The 16,950-nt window shown below is 37.9% G+C and overlaps 2 protein-coding genes across 3 annotated transcripts; both read right to left on the reverse strand.

Moving 5' to 3' along the window:
* Positions 1-2,732: 2,732 nt before the first annotated feature.
* snx10a (sorting nexin 10a) lies at positions 2,733-8,035 on the reverse strand. The gene is made up of 7 exons (XM_074613921.1): positions 7,684-8,035; positions 5,588-5,635; positions 5,041-5,127; positions 4,854-4,954; positions 4,645-4,743; positions 3,370-3,564; positions 2,733-3,278 (listed from the first exon to the last, which is right to left on the reverse strand). Exons 2-7 carry the CDS (start codon positions 5,618-5,620, stop codon positions 3,203-3,205), a joined length of 591 nt encoding a protein of 196 aa, XP_074470022.1. The 5' UTR covers positions 5,621-5,635; positions 7,684-8,035; the 3' UTR covers positions 2,733-3,202.
* Positions 8,036-11,970: 3,935 nt separating this feature from the next.
* On the reverse strand, positions 11,971-16,018 carry cbx3a (chromobox homolog 3a (HP1 gamma homolog, Drosophila)). 2 transcript variants are annotated; one of them, XM_074612724.1, is made up of 5 exons: positions 15,878-16,018; positions 14,095-14,248; positions 13,736-13,892; positions 13,033-13,127; positions 11,971-12,588 (listed from the first exon to the last, which is right to left on the reverse strand). In XM_074612724.1, exons 2-5 carry the CDS (start codon positions 14,238-14,240, stop codon positions 12,462-12,464), a joined length of 525 nt encoding a protein of 174 aa, XP_074468825.1. In that variant the 5' UTR covers positions 14,241-14,248; positions 15,878-16,018; the 3' UTR covers positions 11,971-12,461. The 2 variants fall into 2 exon arrangements, with proteins under 2 accessions (XP_074468825.1, XP_074468826.1); XM_074612725.1 differs by having other exon boundaries at positions 15,738-15,970.
* Between the last annotated feature and the right edge of the window lie 932 nt (positions 16,019-16,950).

Here is a 16,950-nt window from a genome sequence, read left to right on the forward strand (position 1 = left end):
CACGCACACACACACACAAAAACACAAGATGCCACCACTTGAGATTGCATTTCATTTTGACAGAAAATTGACTGGCTCCGAACCAGACAGTGTGTGTGTTTATGTGTGTGTGTGTGTCGTGCTGTACGGCTGTCACGGGGTGCGTTGATAAGGTCAACCTTAACAGCAAACGGAGATGGAGAGCTACAAAACCACAAACCAGTGGGACTCGGAAGAGAAAATGTTCACTCATCCAAAGCTTCCCCACCAGTGTATATGTGTGTGTTTGTGCTCACAGCTGTCAGTGTGTTTTCAGACACGCCACTGTGTGTTTGCATGTATGTGTCTGTGTTTGCCGTATGAATACAGCTCAGTGGCTGCCTGGTGTGTGAAGTCACTGACAGCTTCATTATGGCTTGTGCGCACAGGGGAGACGGCACCATCCAGGGGAAAGGAGCGAAGAGGACAGAGACGGGGGACAGGCCAGGTTTACTGCTGGGGCCGGCCCGCGTCAGTCCAGCAGTTGGGTTGGAGGGAGGGGAGGGTGAGGACAGCTGCTGTCTCCTTTAATGAGCCTCCGCTTCTTTCATCAGCTTTCAATTTACAGGGCTGTCCTGCACTCTTGCACACCCATCCACATCGCCGTAACACACACACACAGTTTGATGCTGTCTTGTTTCTTGCAGGTGATTCCCAAGAGTGGTCTGTAATAGTTAAATTAATTTGCTGTCTTCCTTTAATTAGACCATCTCACCTGGGACGGCAGTGACACGAGGATGAAATGCGACCAGCACTGGACCTCTTTCTCATCAATATCACATCACTGAAGATGGTTAAAATCGAACATGCACATACACTTGGTAGATAGATGTGGTACATTATCACCTATACCTATAGCAGCAATATTACAGCTTGTATAGAGCAGTGAAGGGCTCTACAACTTCAAAAGATTTTAGCCAGATACTGCAGTTTGTTACATAGACCCAGTCCCCATGATGTTACATGCATAAATATGCATGAAAAGTATCTGTATAATACATTATATTAGCAAGCAAAGTGTCCTGCACTTTGTTCTAATTGCAATTTGAAGATACATCATTAATAAAAATCTACCTGCACTGAAAGAATACTAAAGAATACTCTGGACACTAGCATCCTTCAGAAACCTTTCTTGTATTATTGTGAGAGTCTATGTTGATGTTAAAATACACATTTTAGTCGTGTCACCAGGTTTTCACCCTGACACATTCCCCCCTTTAAAAATTTGGGACACAAGTCACATGATCAACAGGAAGTAGCATCATTTGAGTCTCCTGGATGCCATGAGGAGACCAAAAGCAAGTGCTCTCACTCCATTTTCTGTATTTTTGATCAGATGACTGAGCATGTCAATCTCAACGTTCAGTCCCGTTACCTAAATTATTTTAGATGGTTTTTTTTCCCCCCCAAGAGTTTTCATTTGGGGATGCTAAGTGCATTCATGATATAACATTGATGTCATGTGGCTACATTTCATGTATTTGCTAATGCTGTGCTACAAACTCAGTCCTGTTACTTTATTAACCATTTTACATTTAGAAAAAACTTGTAAAAAAAATACATAAAGTGGCCTGAGATTGACCGTTACACATTTTGAATGGTTAATGTGTGTTATGAGATACAGTGCTGTAAAATGTTTTAATTTTTAAAAGTTACATGCAAATGGCCCCGATTCTGTGGAATGGCCTGCCTTCACGAGGGTTGTAATGTTCAGTTGTTTGTTGAAAGTGTAGGCCTCGACTCAACTTTACCTTGGATTGAGATGTAGATTTAATTGAGACCTATAGATTTAAAAACTACTTCAGTAAAACCTCTCTAGAACAGTTTCAACAAAAAGTGATTATGAAGGTAGGTTTTTTGCTCACTGTATACACTAAGGTTTATTGGTCCCGTGTTTCCTTGCCCCAATAGGGACATGGATCATTTTGTACAACGTGATACCCACGTGGACGAGTGCATTATGGATGATCGTCACTGATGGGGATATAACAAGCATCATTAGGTGTGTTACATGCACAAACCCAGCAGCTTAATATTAGAGTTGCAATGATTAATCAATTAGTTGTAAACTATTAAATTAATCACCAACTATTTTGATAATCAATTAACCGGTTCGAGTACATTAAGAAAACAAAAGTCCAAATTCTCCAATTCCAGCTTCTTAAATGTGAATATTTTCTGATTTATTTACTCCTCTATGACAGTAAACTGAATATCTTTGAGTTGTGGACAAAACAAGTCATTTGATTTTGTGTCGATTTCATCTTGGGCTTTGGGAAACACTGATCAACATTTTACAGATCAATCAACTTATTAATCAAGAAAACAATCTACGGATTAACAGACAATGAAAATCATCATTAGTTGCAGCTCTATTTAATATTGAATTATTGATGTGGCCTGAAATTGCACTGTAGTCTTGCACCAATAATGCCTTAGAGAAAATTAAGAGAACTTTAAAAACGACACCATTGATCAGCACACAATCAACAGTGTAAATAATCAACTTTATCAGCATTGTAGACTTAAGTCCCCCAACTGTAATTCCTCAGTTTGAGGTCCTGTGATGTCTACGCTCCCTCTACTGGGCGGTTACAACAATGCAGGCCTGTTGCAGTGTATTCATTAGTTACTTTTTAAGGTCCAGCTAAAGAAAAGTAAAAGCTGGCCAAAGTTAATAATATAATATTCAATGAATATTTAAGAATGGAGTCTTGTTTTTCTTCAAAAAAGACAATTTATTCATCCATTAAATCGTAAAGGCATTCAAATATTTTTCTAAAAAAGTTCTGTCAACAATTCAAAACATCCTTTGCTAACCCAAGTACAGCTTCAGTGCAAATACAAATAAATACATAGTAAATATTTAAGAATTCACCTTTATAAATGTAGGTTTACTATACATTTTTTAAAACATGTTTTTTCTTCAAGTACTCACTAAGTTAAATAAACATGGTGTTGCTTTAAGAGAAAACTAAAGCAAAACATTAAAACAATAAATGTCTAAGGGAAATCATGGAGTTAACAAAAGGGTAAAACAACATTTTTTGCTCTTTTGGAGGTTAACTAAGAAATCAAGAGCTCCATGGAGAATCACCAACAGGTTGATCCTCTACAACTGCTGTTTGTCAGGGTGCTATAAGTGGGGAATTCTGAACGACAGCCGAGCAGCTCTAGGTCTCTGTCAGGACTCTAAGAACGAGACGGGGCTTCCTCGCACCGTAGTGTCCACACTTTGACCCAAGCCTGACGAAGAACAGCTGCAATGGGAGGGAAAAGGGATGGAGGGGTCAATTTAGGCATTGAAAAGTATTCTTTAAAACATGTCAACTATTCTGTCCAAGCTCGTACCTTTCACAGTCTGAGTCGAAGGAGACTTTGTCCTCCGGTCTGCTGATGATGCCGCTGCTGGAACGCTGAATGGCTTCAGCCACCGTGTACCTGGTCTTACCGAGAGCACACCTCTCCATCTTTGTGATGCTGAGGTCTGACTGGAGGAACATATGGAGTCGACTGTCCGATAACAACAAAGGTTTCTCAACAACACTAGAGAAGGAAGGACATTAATGGCACAATGTCAACCAGTGAACATAGACCAGGTTTACTAAAAATAAAAACTATGTCCTTTAAGAAAAACTAAACTGAATCGATATTGCCTGGGTAAAATAAAATAAAAGTAAATGTATTTCCATTTAGATTTTTTAGCAGTGATATATCACAATTGAAAAATGGAGACAACATGAATTGTTGAACCACAGAAATTGAATGTACTTGATCTTCCATGGGGTGGCGCTATGCCGCAATTGCTTCACAATGGATACTAAAGTAGTGCAAAGATTAAACGTTATGGCCATAGTGCTCACGGGGTTAATGTATTTTTGTAGGCCAACCAGGAAGTTAGCATCGCCCTGGTTCCCTCGACGAAAGGCCAATGTGATTTGTCCATCGGATTAAGTTTATGATACCTACATGTTTTGTTCAGCAAAATAATCTCCACAAATTAACGGCACTTAATGATTTTTGTAGTTTGAATGCAATCGTCAGAAGGAAAAGCTAACGTTGGGCTATAAACATTTAAACGTAAACATTTTGTACCCACTAGTTAGCAACCGCCTTTCTTTAAAAAAGGCATGTAAAAGCTTAAAAACTCATGAGTGGGAAATCTACTGACGTATTTTATGTTGTAGAAGAAAATGTTAAATTCTCTTACGCTTGCGTGAACCACAGACTTTATTTCAGGTATCTAACTAAAAACCCATCGACATACGAGACAAGGGAACTGGAAGTGCTAAAATGCTAACTCATTTCTAGGTTTTACAACTCATTCCCGCAGCATTTTATCCCTATACAGTTCTCCAACCATTTATTTTGTATGTATATGTAGCTACATACTTCTGAGACATTATAGCTGGCTTTAACAAAAAACAAACTAAATCTACTGTGAAACTAAGTATAAAAACTAAACCTTTTTAAGAAACTGAAACTAAAAATAGTAAACACACTGAAAACTAACTAAAACTAAAGTTAAATAAATACAACTGAAATAATATAAAAACTAAAGGGTACCATTAGATGGCAATGCTATAATTTGGTCGCTGCCATTGCTTTAGCTGTGCAGAAACTCACCTTTCTAAAAACTCCTGGAAGCCCTTCATCCTCTGAAAGACCTGCTCTGCGTTCTTCAGACTGAAGAACGGGTTCCAGGGCGGTAACTTGGGTAACTCCCTGGACCGAGAACAAAGACAATGAATTTAGCATGCTCGGTTAAGTCAGACACAATGGAAGTCTGATTCATTATAGTGAGCTAACGTGTCAATAAAATGATATGAACATACATGATCAGAGCATTCTGCGCCAGACAATGCCGCAGCCAAACAAACTCACTGTAACGCCGCCTTACACAGGAAGTCTTCTTTCGATAGCACATGCTGTTGGTCTGCAAAGTGGGACGGCAATTCAACATCACATGAAGTAAAATTACCCCCCCACTCGGAAAAAAAGTTTCACCCAAGTGGCACTTACATGTAAACAGATCTCGTAGTCGACGTGTGTGTGCCAGAAGTCATCTTTAAGAACCCTTGGTTCCCGAACACAAATGCTGATAAACTCCTACAAAATTCAAAACCACAGTTCCATTACATGGTTTGGAAAGATTAGAGCTTCAACGATTAATCGATTAGTTGCCAACTATTTTGACAATCGATTAATAGTTTTTTGTAATTAAAGTAAAAATTCTCTGATTCCAACTTCTTAAATGTGAATATTTTCTGGTTTCTTTACTCTATGACAGTAAACTGAATATTATTTTTTAGCATTTTATAAACCAAACAACTAAGCGATTATTAAATTAAGAAAATAGTCAATAAATTAAGCGACAATGAAAATAATAGTTGCAGCCCTAGTAGAAATGCGTGCACGTTTTAAATGAAAACACAATAGGTGCGTTTCAGCGAAATTATTTTCCATTGGTCCTCAATTCTGGGACGTTATCAGAATGTCAAATCAGTTGCGACTGCACAGACAACAGAACAAAACAGGAGATCATGAAAGAGCATGCTGGACCACTTACAGTTTTTGACAGATTGTCCAGCATACTGTCCATAGTGGGTACAAAAACCTGCCAGAGAAACAAAGAGAGCCTGTTGTATTGAAAATGAGCTGTTCCAACTTATTTTAGCACTACATTGTCTATGGTGACCCATGTGATAAAGAGTCAATTTTTAACAGTTGAACTATTACAGTACGTTACATTTCATGAAGAAAGCAGAAACGCATTAGTAAACACAGTAAAAGTTTAACACACTAGGCCTAATCATAAGTCCAGCAGCCAAAGTCCTTTGTTTTCAATGCTAGATCTGTTTTGGCAGGCGATTAATACTGTAAGGACTCAAAAGTGCCAACATTTGGAGCGGATGTACTGTAGTTTAAAAGGGGAACAGAGGGCAAGACACACATGCACACACAAACAAAAAAACAGTTGGAAACAAAGAAATCCTTTTCTGGCACACAGCAGGCAGAAAAACAGGCCAACAAGCTCTTAGCCCATATAGCTATTATAATGAAAGTTTAACAATAAGATGCATTTTCAAGCAAAGCAAATTAGATGAAAGTGACTGCATGGATGATCAGCATTTCTTTAAGATTCTACAACAGTGTATCCCTCACATGACAGACGTATCTAAAGGCTCCAGCAACATCATCTGCCCCTTGACACCTTAAAGAGTCGTGCCATTTACATGCACCGAGTCCAAGCAGAGCAAATCAATAAGTGCAAACAATGAATGAAAACAAAGTCCTGAGATGAACTCAAAGAGGGACATTCTGCAAAACATCACATGGAAGCATATCTAATTGGATATAGGTTAACCTTAAATAACAATGACAATAGTCTATCATTGAAAGGGGGTGGGGGGTGGGGGGCTCCCCTCCATCAGGTGCCCTTGCTCAGACCACACCTGTCTTCGAACTCTGCCTTCATTTTGATCTCAGTGACACACCTGAAAAGTTTTGTGACTCCATCTTGCACAGTTGCGACACCATCACGTTGATAAAATCTGTCTCAAAACCACTTCTGTGGTAGTTCCTGCTACAGTAGGTGTCTCCAGGAACATATTTAGCCTTGATGACTCACACACAGGCAGTGGTGGATTAAGGTGGTCAGGGGGCCCAAGGCTAGTCTTTGTATGGGCCCCCCCAACCTTTCTCATCAGGTTTTAAAGTTAGCAGAAAAAAACTAATTTAGTGCCATGTGTAAAAGTGTGCTAGGAATATTACACGGCACGCACGTACACACTCGGGGAGCACTGGCATATACACACACACACACATTGAGACAGCCTAAACCTTGAAATATCTAGTCAATTTAGAGATTTTCTTTAGTAGATCTTTGGTCATGGCGTTTCTTTCAGCCGTTGTGCTTTTCGTTTTTTGATCATATTTTCATTTTATTGCTATTCTGTCCAGTAATGATGTATTATTTGAAAAACAAATTGAATTTATGAACCAGGGTACATCATGGGGCCATAAGGTCAGCTGATTTGGTAGATGTGGGCGCGCTTAATTTTTTTAATGTTTCTTATAAACCAATAAGGGTAAAGGTTGTTGTTTTTTCTATGAAGTACATTAAAATAATTACAAATAATCTGGCCAATCTGGGGCCTTTGCAAACATGGGGCCCCTATAGGCTGCAGCCGAGGCCTGCATGTGCATTAATCCACCCCAGCACACAGGTGAAAATACCAGTCACATGCATGTTAAAATAAAAATAAAAAAATCACTGCTGTTTATGGAAATCAGCTTTAGGTAGGCCCACAATTGGTGCACTAAAATCATTGGTTTATGTCCAAAAAAGTAGCCCATGCCATCCATGTTATTCCAACCCTGATCCAGGATCATATGGCTGAAACAAGACATTAACATGTGCAGACCAGGGACGACCTAACATCCTGAAAACAATCAGATAATCACATTTTTAAGATATCCTACTTTACTATAAAACTACCAATCTATTTAAAAGTTGGTTTTAAAACATGATTGAAAATATATATATATATATAATTACCCTAGTAATTGTAGCTCCATGGCTTCTACTAGCCTCCCTACAATAACCGTCTGCACAAACTACAATAAACGTCTACAACAAAACATTCTCCAGTTTCATCCTACCTCTCCCGTCTTCTCTTCCAGCAGTAATCCGGTGTTTTGTGAGCAAACAGGAGCAGAACAGTGGTGGTGTGGTTTGAGACTCACAGCTGCCTGGACTGAATTGATACAATCTGCTAATACAAGCTGTTAACTCCTCAGTGAGACCTCTGACTCGGTGCTTGTTGTTGACGCTTTTTCAGCCCCTTACAGGTCATAAACGTTATAAAATACACACAAAATAAAATATCTTTAAAATATCAATTTAAATAGTTTATCTTAACCGCTCAGAGAGACAATGTGAGCCTTTATGAGTGAAACGTGTCGGCTATGTCCTCCATGCGTACCTGTCCTCAATTGATTGGCTGATTAAATGGAATCACCTGGTGGGAGGAGGTCACCTGATGAACCCTAGAACCTCAGATAATAGGCCTACCAATAATATATAATAAATTCAGCATACTATTGATAGGCTATAATTATCAAAGATATTGTAGTTATTTCTTTTTCATATTGTCCATCTCAGGGGGAAAAAAGGAAAATGTCTCTACTCAGTTTTTCTCCTTCCAAAATTTAATTTAAATTGATTTAATCAAATATGAGTATACACTCATGTCCTTTTTTTTCTGGGATTTTTTTTTTTTTTTTTAGCAACCTTGGGATTTCAATTAATATACATTCACACAGTATGATTCCAGTATTTTTTTAGACTGAATATTTGAGGACTGTTAGGTCAACCAGACTTGTATTATGCACAATGTGGAGAATTATTTAAAAATAAATGTAAACACTTTTGGAAATACAAATTACAGACTAACTGAACAATTGACTAAATTTAAAAAAAACAACAAAAAAAATTACTTTATTTTCTGGTGTTTAGGAGTCATAAAAAGCCAGGCTACTGGTGTCATTTTATATTTTAGTTATACATACAGTATATATAATTTATTTTACGTTGAATCTTACTAACCTTTAACATGATCTTCTTCCAGTTCAATTCTCTATTGAGTGATGCCCACAAAAATGCCCATGGCCAATCAGTGTGTAATACGTATTAAAAGAGTTTAGCTCAGGTCATCCACAACAGTAACTGTAAGAAAGGAGTGCAGCCACCAACCACCCTGCATGGTTCATTTAAACTAACACCCAGGAATTTTACAGTTTAACTCTCAAGCATTCCCTTACATTACCAAAGCATCAGATATAACATCTATGATCAATTTGTGTTACCAGTCACTTTTACTCTTTCACCCAGTCTCATACCAGTAATGTTACTCTCCAGACTAAGAACATTCCCTGTAAATACCCGGCGACAACACACAGTATACTATCACGATGGAAAGAATAATATCACCTCTTGTGCACATATTGCCTTCAATTACAGTTTAGATTTAAGAAAGAGATCTTACCAAAGTCCTCAGAAGTATATTCCAAAATCCTATCCTGCCCAGGAGTGGAGATGAACAAAACTAGTGGGACGTGGCCTTATATAACCTCAGGTAAGATCATTAAAGGGACACAATGGTCTGCTCATTTACATATAAAGGTATCTTTATCTATTTCGAAAAGTCATCGGGTAAAAAGTCTTTCAGTGGATATTCACTTTCAAACTGTCATGATAAGCTACAAGAGAGCAGCTTTATTTGAGTTTAAAGTCTCTAAGTAATCCAATTGTCTTGTTATGGCTAATAAGAGCAATTCAGAGAATGCTGAAGAAAGACATGCTGAGTGAGGCAGCTGCTCTATGATCCGGACTATAGACAACCATCATGTGCTGGGCACACAAAGCCACAGATAACAGCCTGGTAATACAGTCACGGACGTCCGCACAAAGTCCTTTTCTTCACTCATTTTGAGATGTAAAAAATAGATTTGACATTACATTAACATCCCATATCTCCCATAGCTCTTCAGCTTTGACCTTCAGTATGTGGTCATTCTATGCCACACAGCGGACATGAATAAAACCCAATTATATTTTTAGAAGATGTACCATTAAAAGTGCTTGATCAAGGGTTGAATCTTGTTTTCATTGTAAAGATGTCATGCGTAGTTTTGTGATCTCAGATTAGCATATAAGTGACGACTGTGCTGCACTGATTAGAGGTTTGACTTAATCAAGATATTCCAGATTTAAGATGGACCCACAGTTTTTAAATCTTCTCCTTTAATATAAAAGAAACACAAACCTGCTTTCCTTTTGTTCTTCAATCTCAGTATTACATTATTTACAAAACACTTTAGAAAACTGTCCGTTTGCCACTGTACTTGTAGATCTGCTTTCATGTGGGGATTCATAATTGTTTCCTGATATGATTAAATTTTAGTAGGAAAAATGTAATAGTTTTCTTAAACAACATGTTTGGATGAGGCCCATGCCACTTTGTCTGTTTAAGGATGTGATTTTTCCACGAAAACCAAATAACTCTTGTGAGTTGTCCCAGAAACTTAATTTTCACTAATGCGCAAAGGTCCAAAGTCCATCTCCCATGCCCTAATGCCAGTCATGAGACCGTTCTCCTCCACACTGCTGCAGTCAGAGGTAGCCATGCCATCTGGCCACATGGCCCGAGAGAGACCCATCACTGCTGAACTCAGCTGTTTGTTAGTTCTGAGAAGTACTGAAGGTGTCACCGGGGTTGAATGAGGTACTCAGTAAAAAGTAGCACTGCCACAATAGAAAGCTATCCTGGCATAAAATTAAAGTCTTACAAATTAAAAGCAATGAGGGACTTGCATAAGGAATATTGAGCTTCTTGTTTTCTTTATGTACAAATGAATTGGTAATTAAGGGCTGCATTTAGTAGAATAAAAGTCTCAAATCTGTGCTGAAGTATGGTATATAGTTACTACCAACCTATGCAGATTGGCTTCAGATTCAGGTAGACAAGAGGTGTTAAAGGAGGACAGCTGTCTACATGTACAATATGACTGGTTTCAGTATTAATAATAAGCTAACAGGGTATTTAGGCTCTTGTCTACAGTATTCATACTGTGTCTGGGCTAGGGATGCACCGATCAGACTTTTCGGTCTTGATACCAATACAGATACCTAGGCTCTGGGTATCGGCTGATACCAGTGTTTAATTAATAATCTGTATGCCTCACTGTGTGGAAGTCACTGGGGTCATTATTCATGTGTAAAACAACATCAGGCTTGACTTAAACATTGTTTCCTTAACTTTGTAAAAAAAACGTAACAAATAAATACATAGATGTAAATTTACTGAACTGATTGGATTTATTTGATAATTAGAAAAACACATAACACTACATTGCAGTCATTACATATGTTAAAAATCACCAAGAATAAAAACACAATAAAGCCTGAAGGCTTATTTCCATTGTGGTCCTCTGGTATAACACACAAGATAAACAATACACGACAAGACAACAAGTGCATACAATACAATCAGCATATAAATAGCAGGGGAGCTATGTCAGCATGCTCTTGTCATCTTTATCATAAAAATGTAAATATTTAAAATTGCAAATGAATGTGCTATGGTATTTTCCACTTTTAAACATGTTCTGTGAAATACTAAGTTTCAGATTTGTGGGCAGATTATTTTCCTTGAATTGTTATCTAAATAACAAATCGTACACCAGCAATTAGGTAAAAAAAAATCTTTAGAATTAACAGGAATTAACTTCAAGTCTGTTATATGGCATATAGACATGGAGTTGAATAGATCGGCCTCATTGTCACTGACATCCGATCCAGCTATGTGAGTCAGTACGGGCCCGATATCCGATATCAGCGCATCCCTAGTCTGAGCCAGAGTTAGTGATGAGCATGACTCAGCTCTTCAAGACTCAAGCAGTATTACACAAGATCTTAGACCCTGACCCGTCATGTGCAGGAAACGACAAGAAAAAGGAAAACATACTCGAGGTATAGGTCAAACATTATGTCATAAACTCCTTAGAGACCAGCTGAGAAATGTCATAACTGTGGTGACTTGTGGGAATTTTGTCATCACTTTAAGTTTAATTGTGTTTGTTGGCACCAAGGCAACGATTTCAATTTAGATATACACGTAAACATGCACGTGAACCACCAGAGCAAGAATTAACCCAAACTGTAACACCGAGACCAAATTAACAGTTAACCTTGAAAACTTAAAATCATAAACCCAGTTGCAGGTACGATCAAAATGTAAGCTCTACTCTGTCAACATCTCCAGTTTTCAACAAATCATCTCTTGATCAAAAATATTACTAAAAACATTTATAGTTAAAGCTGCATATGTATTTTACTTTACCAGTTAAGACGTATTTCATTGGAACCATCACAAATAAGCCGTGGAATTTGGTCACATAAAACCTTTATTAGAACTTCAAATAATATTTACAGACAGAGTATACAAAATGCACTTTCAGAACAAAACATTAGCACTAGTGTAGAAAACAAAACAACAAAAACCATCTTACAGGAGATTGAGGAGGTTGATGCCTTAACGGACCAAAGTAGCCATTTAGAATTTACAAAATTTGACCAGGTATGAATGAATGAATATGGGTGGTGGTGGGTTCTATCAAAATATGCTTTCTAAACTGCCATCACAGTAAATCATTACATGATAACGGAAGACTTCCATTCGTTATAAATCACAACACCATCACCTGCTCTCCTGCAATCAGTTCAGTTAATATGTACAACAACATAGTTCTCCTCGATAGCCAAACAATGCGGGGGCAGAAACATCTTCGAAAATAACTAAGACTAAAAGGCAAGCCAGAGAAGAAAATTCAGTCCTGAGGAAAAAGATTTAAGGGACTGCAGGGACCAGCGGACCGGACTACTGAGCTTCATCCTCTGGACATGAATGCCATGTCAGTCTCTCCTCATAGAAGGAAATGACCACCTGAGGGCAGCGAGTGTTGGCCTCACGGGCCGGGACCAAATCTGCTTCATCCGAGTCTTTCCTAAAGGAAAAAGGAGCAGAAAAACATTAATGCAACTGTGGACCCTCGTTTTTTTAAGAAAACACTCAAACTTTTATTCCAGCTTTTTCAATGTGTATATTTTCTGGTTTCTTTACTCCTAGGAGTAAACTGTCATAAATGACAGTATTCTGAATATCTTTGAGTTGTGGACAAAACAAGACTTTTGAGGACATCGTCTTGAGTTTTTGGGAAACACTTATCAACATTTTTTAGACCAAACAACTAACTTGGACGTAGACGTTACTTAAACTCGAGCGAAATTCTGCATTACCTGTCTAAATGTACGTCTTGCTTATCTCTGAGGGATATAACAAAGCCAGCGTATCATTACGGGGAATAATGGATTTACTGATGGGAATATTAAGTGTTTGCTTCAGGTGCAAAAAGGATTACAGTTTGAGGACCATTTCCTTCTGTACTCACCATTTCATCAAGAACATCAACTCCCCACTACTGTCCGTTGCGCCGATGATCCGTTCTGGGTCGAGGTTCCTAGCGAAGCCACGAGGTTTCTCAGGCTGTAAGTGGTGACAACAATTGCTATAAGAATCTTTGGGTGGTCTAAACAACAAGGTAATGCTTACTAGGGATGTAACAATACATCGATCTGAATTGATATATTGATTCAATAATCAACGATCCAATATCATCGATGCAAAGTGAGACTATCGATACATATCGTCATCTTTAAGATAAACCTGTATTTTGAAATTTCCACTTTATATTTATTCTTTTTATTAAAAAGAATAAAGAGCCCAGTAATAGAATTGTCAAATCATAATTACGTTGCTTTTTGTGAGTTGATATAAAGGTAACTGAATGTATTAAATGGGCACATGATATCGTCTCAAATCAATTGCAGGCACCTGATTTGAATCAAAATCTTATCGTAGCAGACTTTGTGATATATCGTGTTGTTGTCCAAAGAATCAATATAACATTGCATTGTGATGAAACCTGTGATTTACACCCCTAATGTTTACAAGCAACATCTTATCCTTCCCATTTTTCAGAATTTTGAGAAATGACCCTCACGTGAAGGATACCCACTGCTAAATTCAATTGGTGTCATCTCTCAAGTAAAATGTGGGTTGGAGAGGCATGCGAAACGGTTGGGTGAACTCACCACATCTTTTTTCTTGGCTTCCGTCTCTGGCTCATCTGTTGACGCCTTCCGTTTAACGGGAGCAGGCTTCTCCTTGACATCTTTCTGTGCTTCCAGAAACGCTGAAATTAGCTCTGGACAATCCAGGTTATCCTCTGGCTCCCAGGTATTGTCAGCCCTTTAAATGAATAGGGAGAGGATTATCATTTGCAACACCCAAAACATCCCTTAAACACTGATTTCCATACAGATGCAAACAACATAGTTAGCTTCTATGCAAAACGGCAGCTTAGTCATGCAACAACTAAAGGACAAAAGGCACAGCACAACCCTATACCAGGAAGTACGTCAGGCTCAGTGGGGGAGCAGGCTATACTTACTCTGTAAATCCTTTCCACTTCAGGAAAAACTCCACTTTCCCATTAACAAGACGTGAGTCGAGTACTTTTTCGACAACAAATTCCTCAGGCTCCTCCTGTGGGTCTGATGCATCCTTCTTACCCTTGGGATTCTGCTTCTTCCCCATGTTGTGCACTAAAAACGAGAAGGGGTGTGAAAACTTTAGCTGTTTCAAAATGGTCCTGCAATGCCAATCCAATAATTCACATGCATAAAGCTACTGCTTTTATCCACATTAAGTTGAAGGGAAAAGGGGGGCTGAGCAAAATGAAGAGATGAAGAGGCCTTGAACCAACTCTGTGTAAAAAAAACAAAAAACTAGAAGTAATCATAACGTGCATCATCAATGCTATTGCAATGCTTAGCTACAAACCCAAGTTGGAGTGTGAGAACTTTAACTGTTTAAAAGGGTCCTGCAATCCAATAATTCACATGCATAAAGCTACTTGCTCTTATCCACATTAAGTTTAAGGGGAAAAGGTGCAGAGCAACATGCCCCAAAATCAGGCCTTGAACCAACTCGGTGTAAAAGAAAAACTGCTGTTATTATAACTAAGAAGTAATCAATAAAGTACATCATGCAATGCTATGCTACAAACCCAAGTTGTAGTGTGAGAACTTTAACTGTTTAAAAAAGGGGATCCTGCAATCCAATAATTCACATGCATAAAGCTACTTGCTCTTATCCACATTAAGTTGTAGAGAAAAGGGGCTGAGCAACATGCCCCCAAAATCAGCCACAGAAGGCCTTGAACCAACTAGGTGTAAAAACTGCAACTAAGAAGTGATCAATAAAGTATATCATGCAATGCTATGCTACAAACCCAAGCTGGAGTCTGAGAACTTTAACTGTTTAAAATGCCAGTCCTGCAATCCAATAATTCACATGCATAAAGCTATTTGCTCTTATCCACATTAAGTTGAAGGGAAAAGGGGGGCTGAGCAACATGAAGAGATGAAGAGGCCTTGAACCAACTCAGTGTAAAAAAAAACTGCTGTTATATTAACTAAGAAGTAACATCATCAATACTATTGTAATGCAAACCTATAAACCAAAGTAAGCTTATGCAAAAGAGTATTCAAAGCTAAACAAATCATAACGGTGTGTAGGTTAGCATCAGAATCGTGTTTATTGCCAGGTGTAAGAGGTATACACCAGAAATGTGCTTTGGTTTTTGTTGGTGCAAGTAAGCAGTATAATAACAAACAGATAAAAACATTAGTATTAAAAAATGGTTTAATTCTACCAATATACAAAATAAGCTATAAACAAAAATAAACATAATATATGCTAATAACATCTCAGGCCTGGGCGGTGGATAACATTTCTTTGACTTTACTGAGCAAAGTTGATTAAGATGTGTTGTGTGAATAATCAAGTTAAAGTGATGTTACATTAGCATTAGCAATGAGCTAGCAGGCTCTCCCAGGTAAAAAGGCCCGAGGATGCAACAAAATCATTAAATACACATTTCCACGTGTAGCTAGCTGGTAGCTCACGTTAATGTAAACATTGATATATACATGACACACATTAATAATGCAACTTTACTGGTGTAAGTATGCTTTAAATGGTAGTTATCTAGCTAACATTGTTGTGTGGTAACGTAACGTTGTGACTCACTTTCTGCGCACAAACTCAGCGTTTCCTGCTACAAAGGTCCAACTTTACACCGACAGATATCGTTTACTTTGACCGAGTTAAACTACAACCAAAGTGTTGCACGATGCAGCATTCAGAATGAATTACTTCTGCATACGCACCTTTTAAAACAAAGACGAGCTTGCTTCAGTGATGTCTCCTCACCACGCGGTCAGCCTGAGCTTTATATCTCGTCTGAGTCTGAGTCTCTGCAGCGGAGCAGAGAGCCGGCGCCAAATGAGAGCTGGTGGACGTAAGCTACGGGAGCCCAGGAGGACATACGCGCTTCGCTTTTTGGTGACTTTTTCACTTTGTGACTAGATGCTACTGTATTTAAAGCTCAGGGGTCAGCAACCTTTACTATCAAAAGAGCCATTTTAGTCAAAATAAAAAAAATAATCTGTCTGGAGCTGCAAAACATTTGAGCATTGTGTCACAGTTTATAGTCTAAGTATATAGTACATTAGTCTAATGTAGTGAGGGCCAAAGAGCAAATGTACTACAGAGTATTAGGGCCACATTGAGGGAAAAACATCTGAGATTTACAGAATAAAGTCATAATATTACGAGAAAAAAGTCGTAATATTGCGAGATTAAAGTCATAACTTTACGAGAATAAAGTCGTAATATCACGAGAATAAAGTCCTAACTTTAGGAGAAAAAAAAGTCATAATATTACGAGAATAAAGACATAATTTTATGAGAAAAAAAGTCATAATATTACAAGAATAAAGCCATAACTTTGCGAGAATAAAGGCGTAATATAACGAGAATTAAGTCATAGCTTTCCGAGAAAAAAATTGTAATATAATGCGAGAATAAAGTCATAACTTTACGAGAAAAAAAGAAAATGACTCATAAAATTACTACTTTAAATATTGAATTTATTCTCATAATACTACTACTTTTTTCTCTTAAACTTGTGACTTTATTCTCGTAATATTACAACTTTTTTTCTCATGAACTTTTGACTTTTTTCTCATTATATTATGACTTTATTCTCGAAAACTCTGATTTTTTTTTTTACTGTCGTACCATAGACCTACAACAATGATAAATAAATATGAAAATGTAAACAAACAGTTATTCCTTTCCATTTTTAAATATCCACAGGGAGCCATTGGAGAGGGGCTAAAGCGCCGCAGGTTGCAGACTCCTGTTTTAGCCCAAAGGATGTGTGGTTCAGGGAACTTAT

Source organism: Sebastes fasciatus, chromosome 17 (genome assembly GCF_043250625.1).
Source record: "Sebastes fasciatus isolate fSebFas1 chromosome 17, fSebFas1.pri, whole genome shotgun sequence".
Taxonomy (NCBI): Eukaryota; Metazoa; Chordata; class Actinopteri; order Perciformes; family Sebastidae; genus Sebastes; species Sebastes fasciatus.

Coding starts and splice junctions, on each gene's coding strand:
- cbx3a (XM_074612725.1), bottom strand. Junction 13,893..14,094: donor AAGTGGAAAGGATTTACAGA/GTAAGTATAGCC, acceptor ATTCATTTAAAG/GGCTGACAATACCTGGGAGC. Junction 12,589..13,032: donor TTGATGTTCTTGATGAAATG/GTGAGTACAGAA, acceptor TTTTTCCTTTAG/GAAAGACTCGGATGAAGCAG.
- snx10a (XM_074613921.1), bottom strand. CDS start 5,620: ATGGACAGTATGCTGGACAATCTGTCAAAAACT. Junction 5,128..5,587: donor TGGACAATCTGTCAAAAACT/GTAAGTGGTCCA, acceptor TGAATTTTGTAG/GAGTTTATCAGCATTTGTGT. Junction 4,744..4,853: donor GCGCAGAATGCTCTGATCAT/GTATGTTCATAT, acceptor TTCTCGGTCCAG/GGAGTTACCCAAGTTACCGC.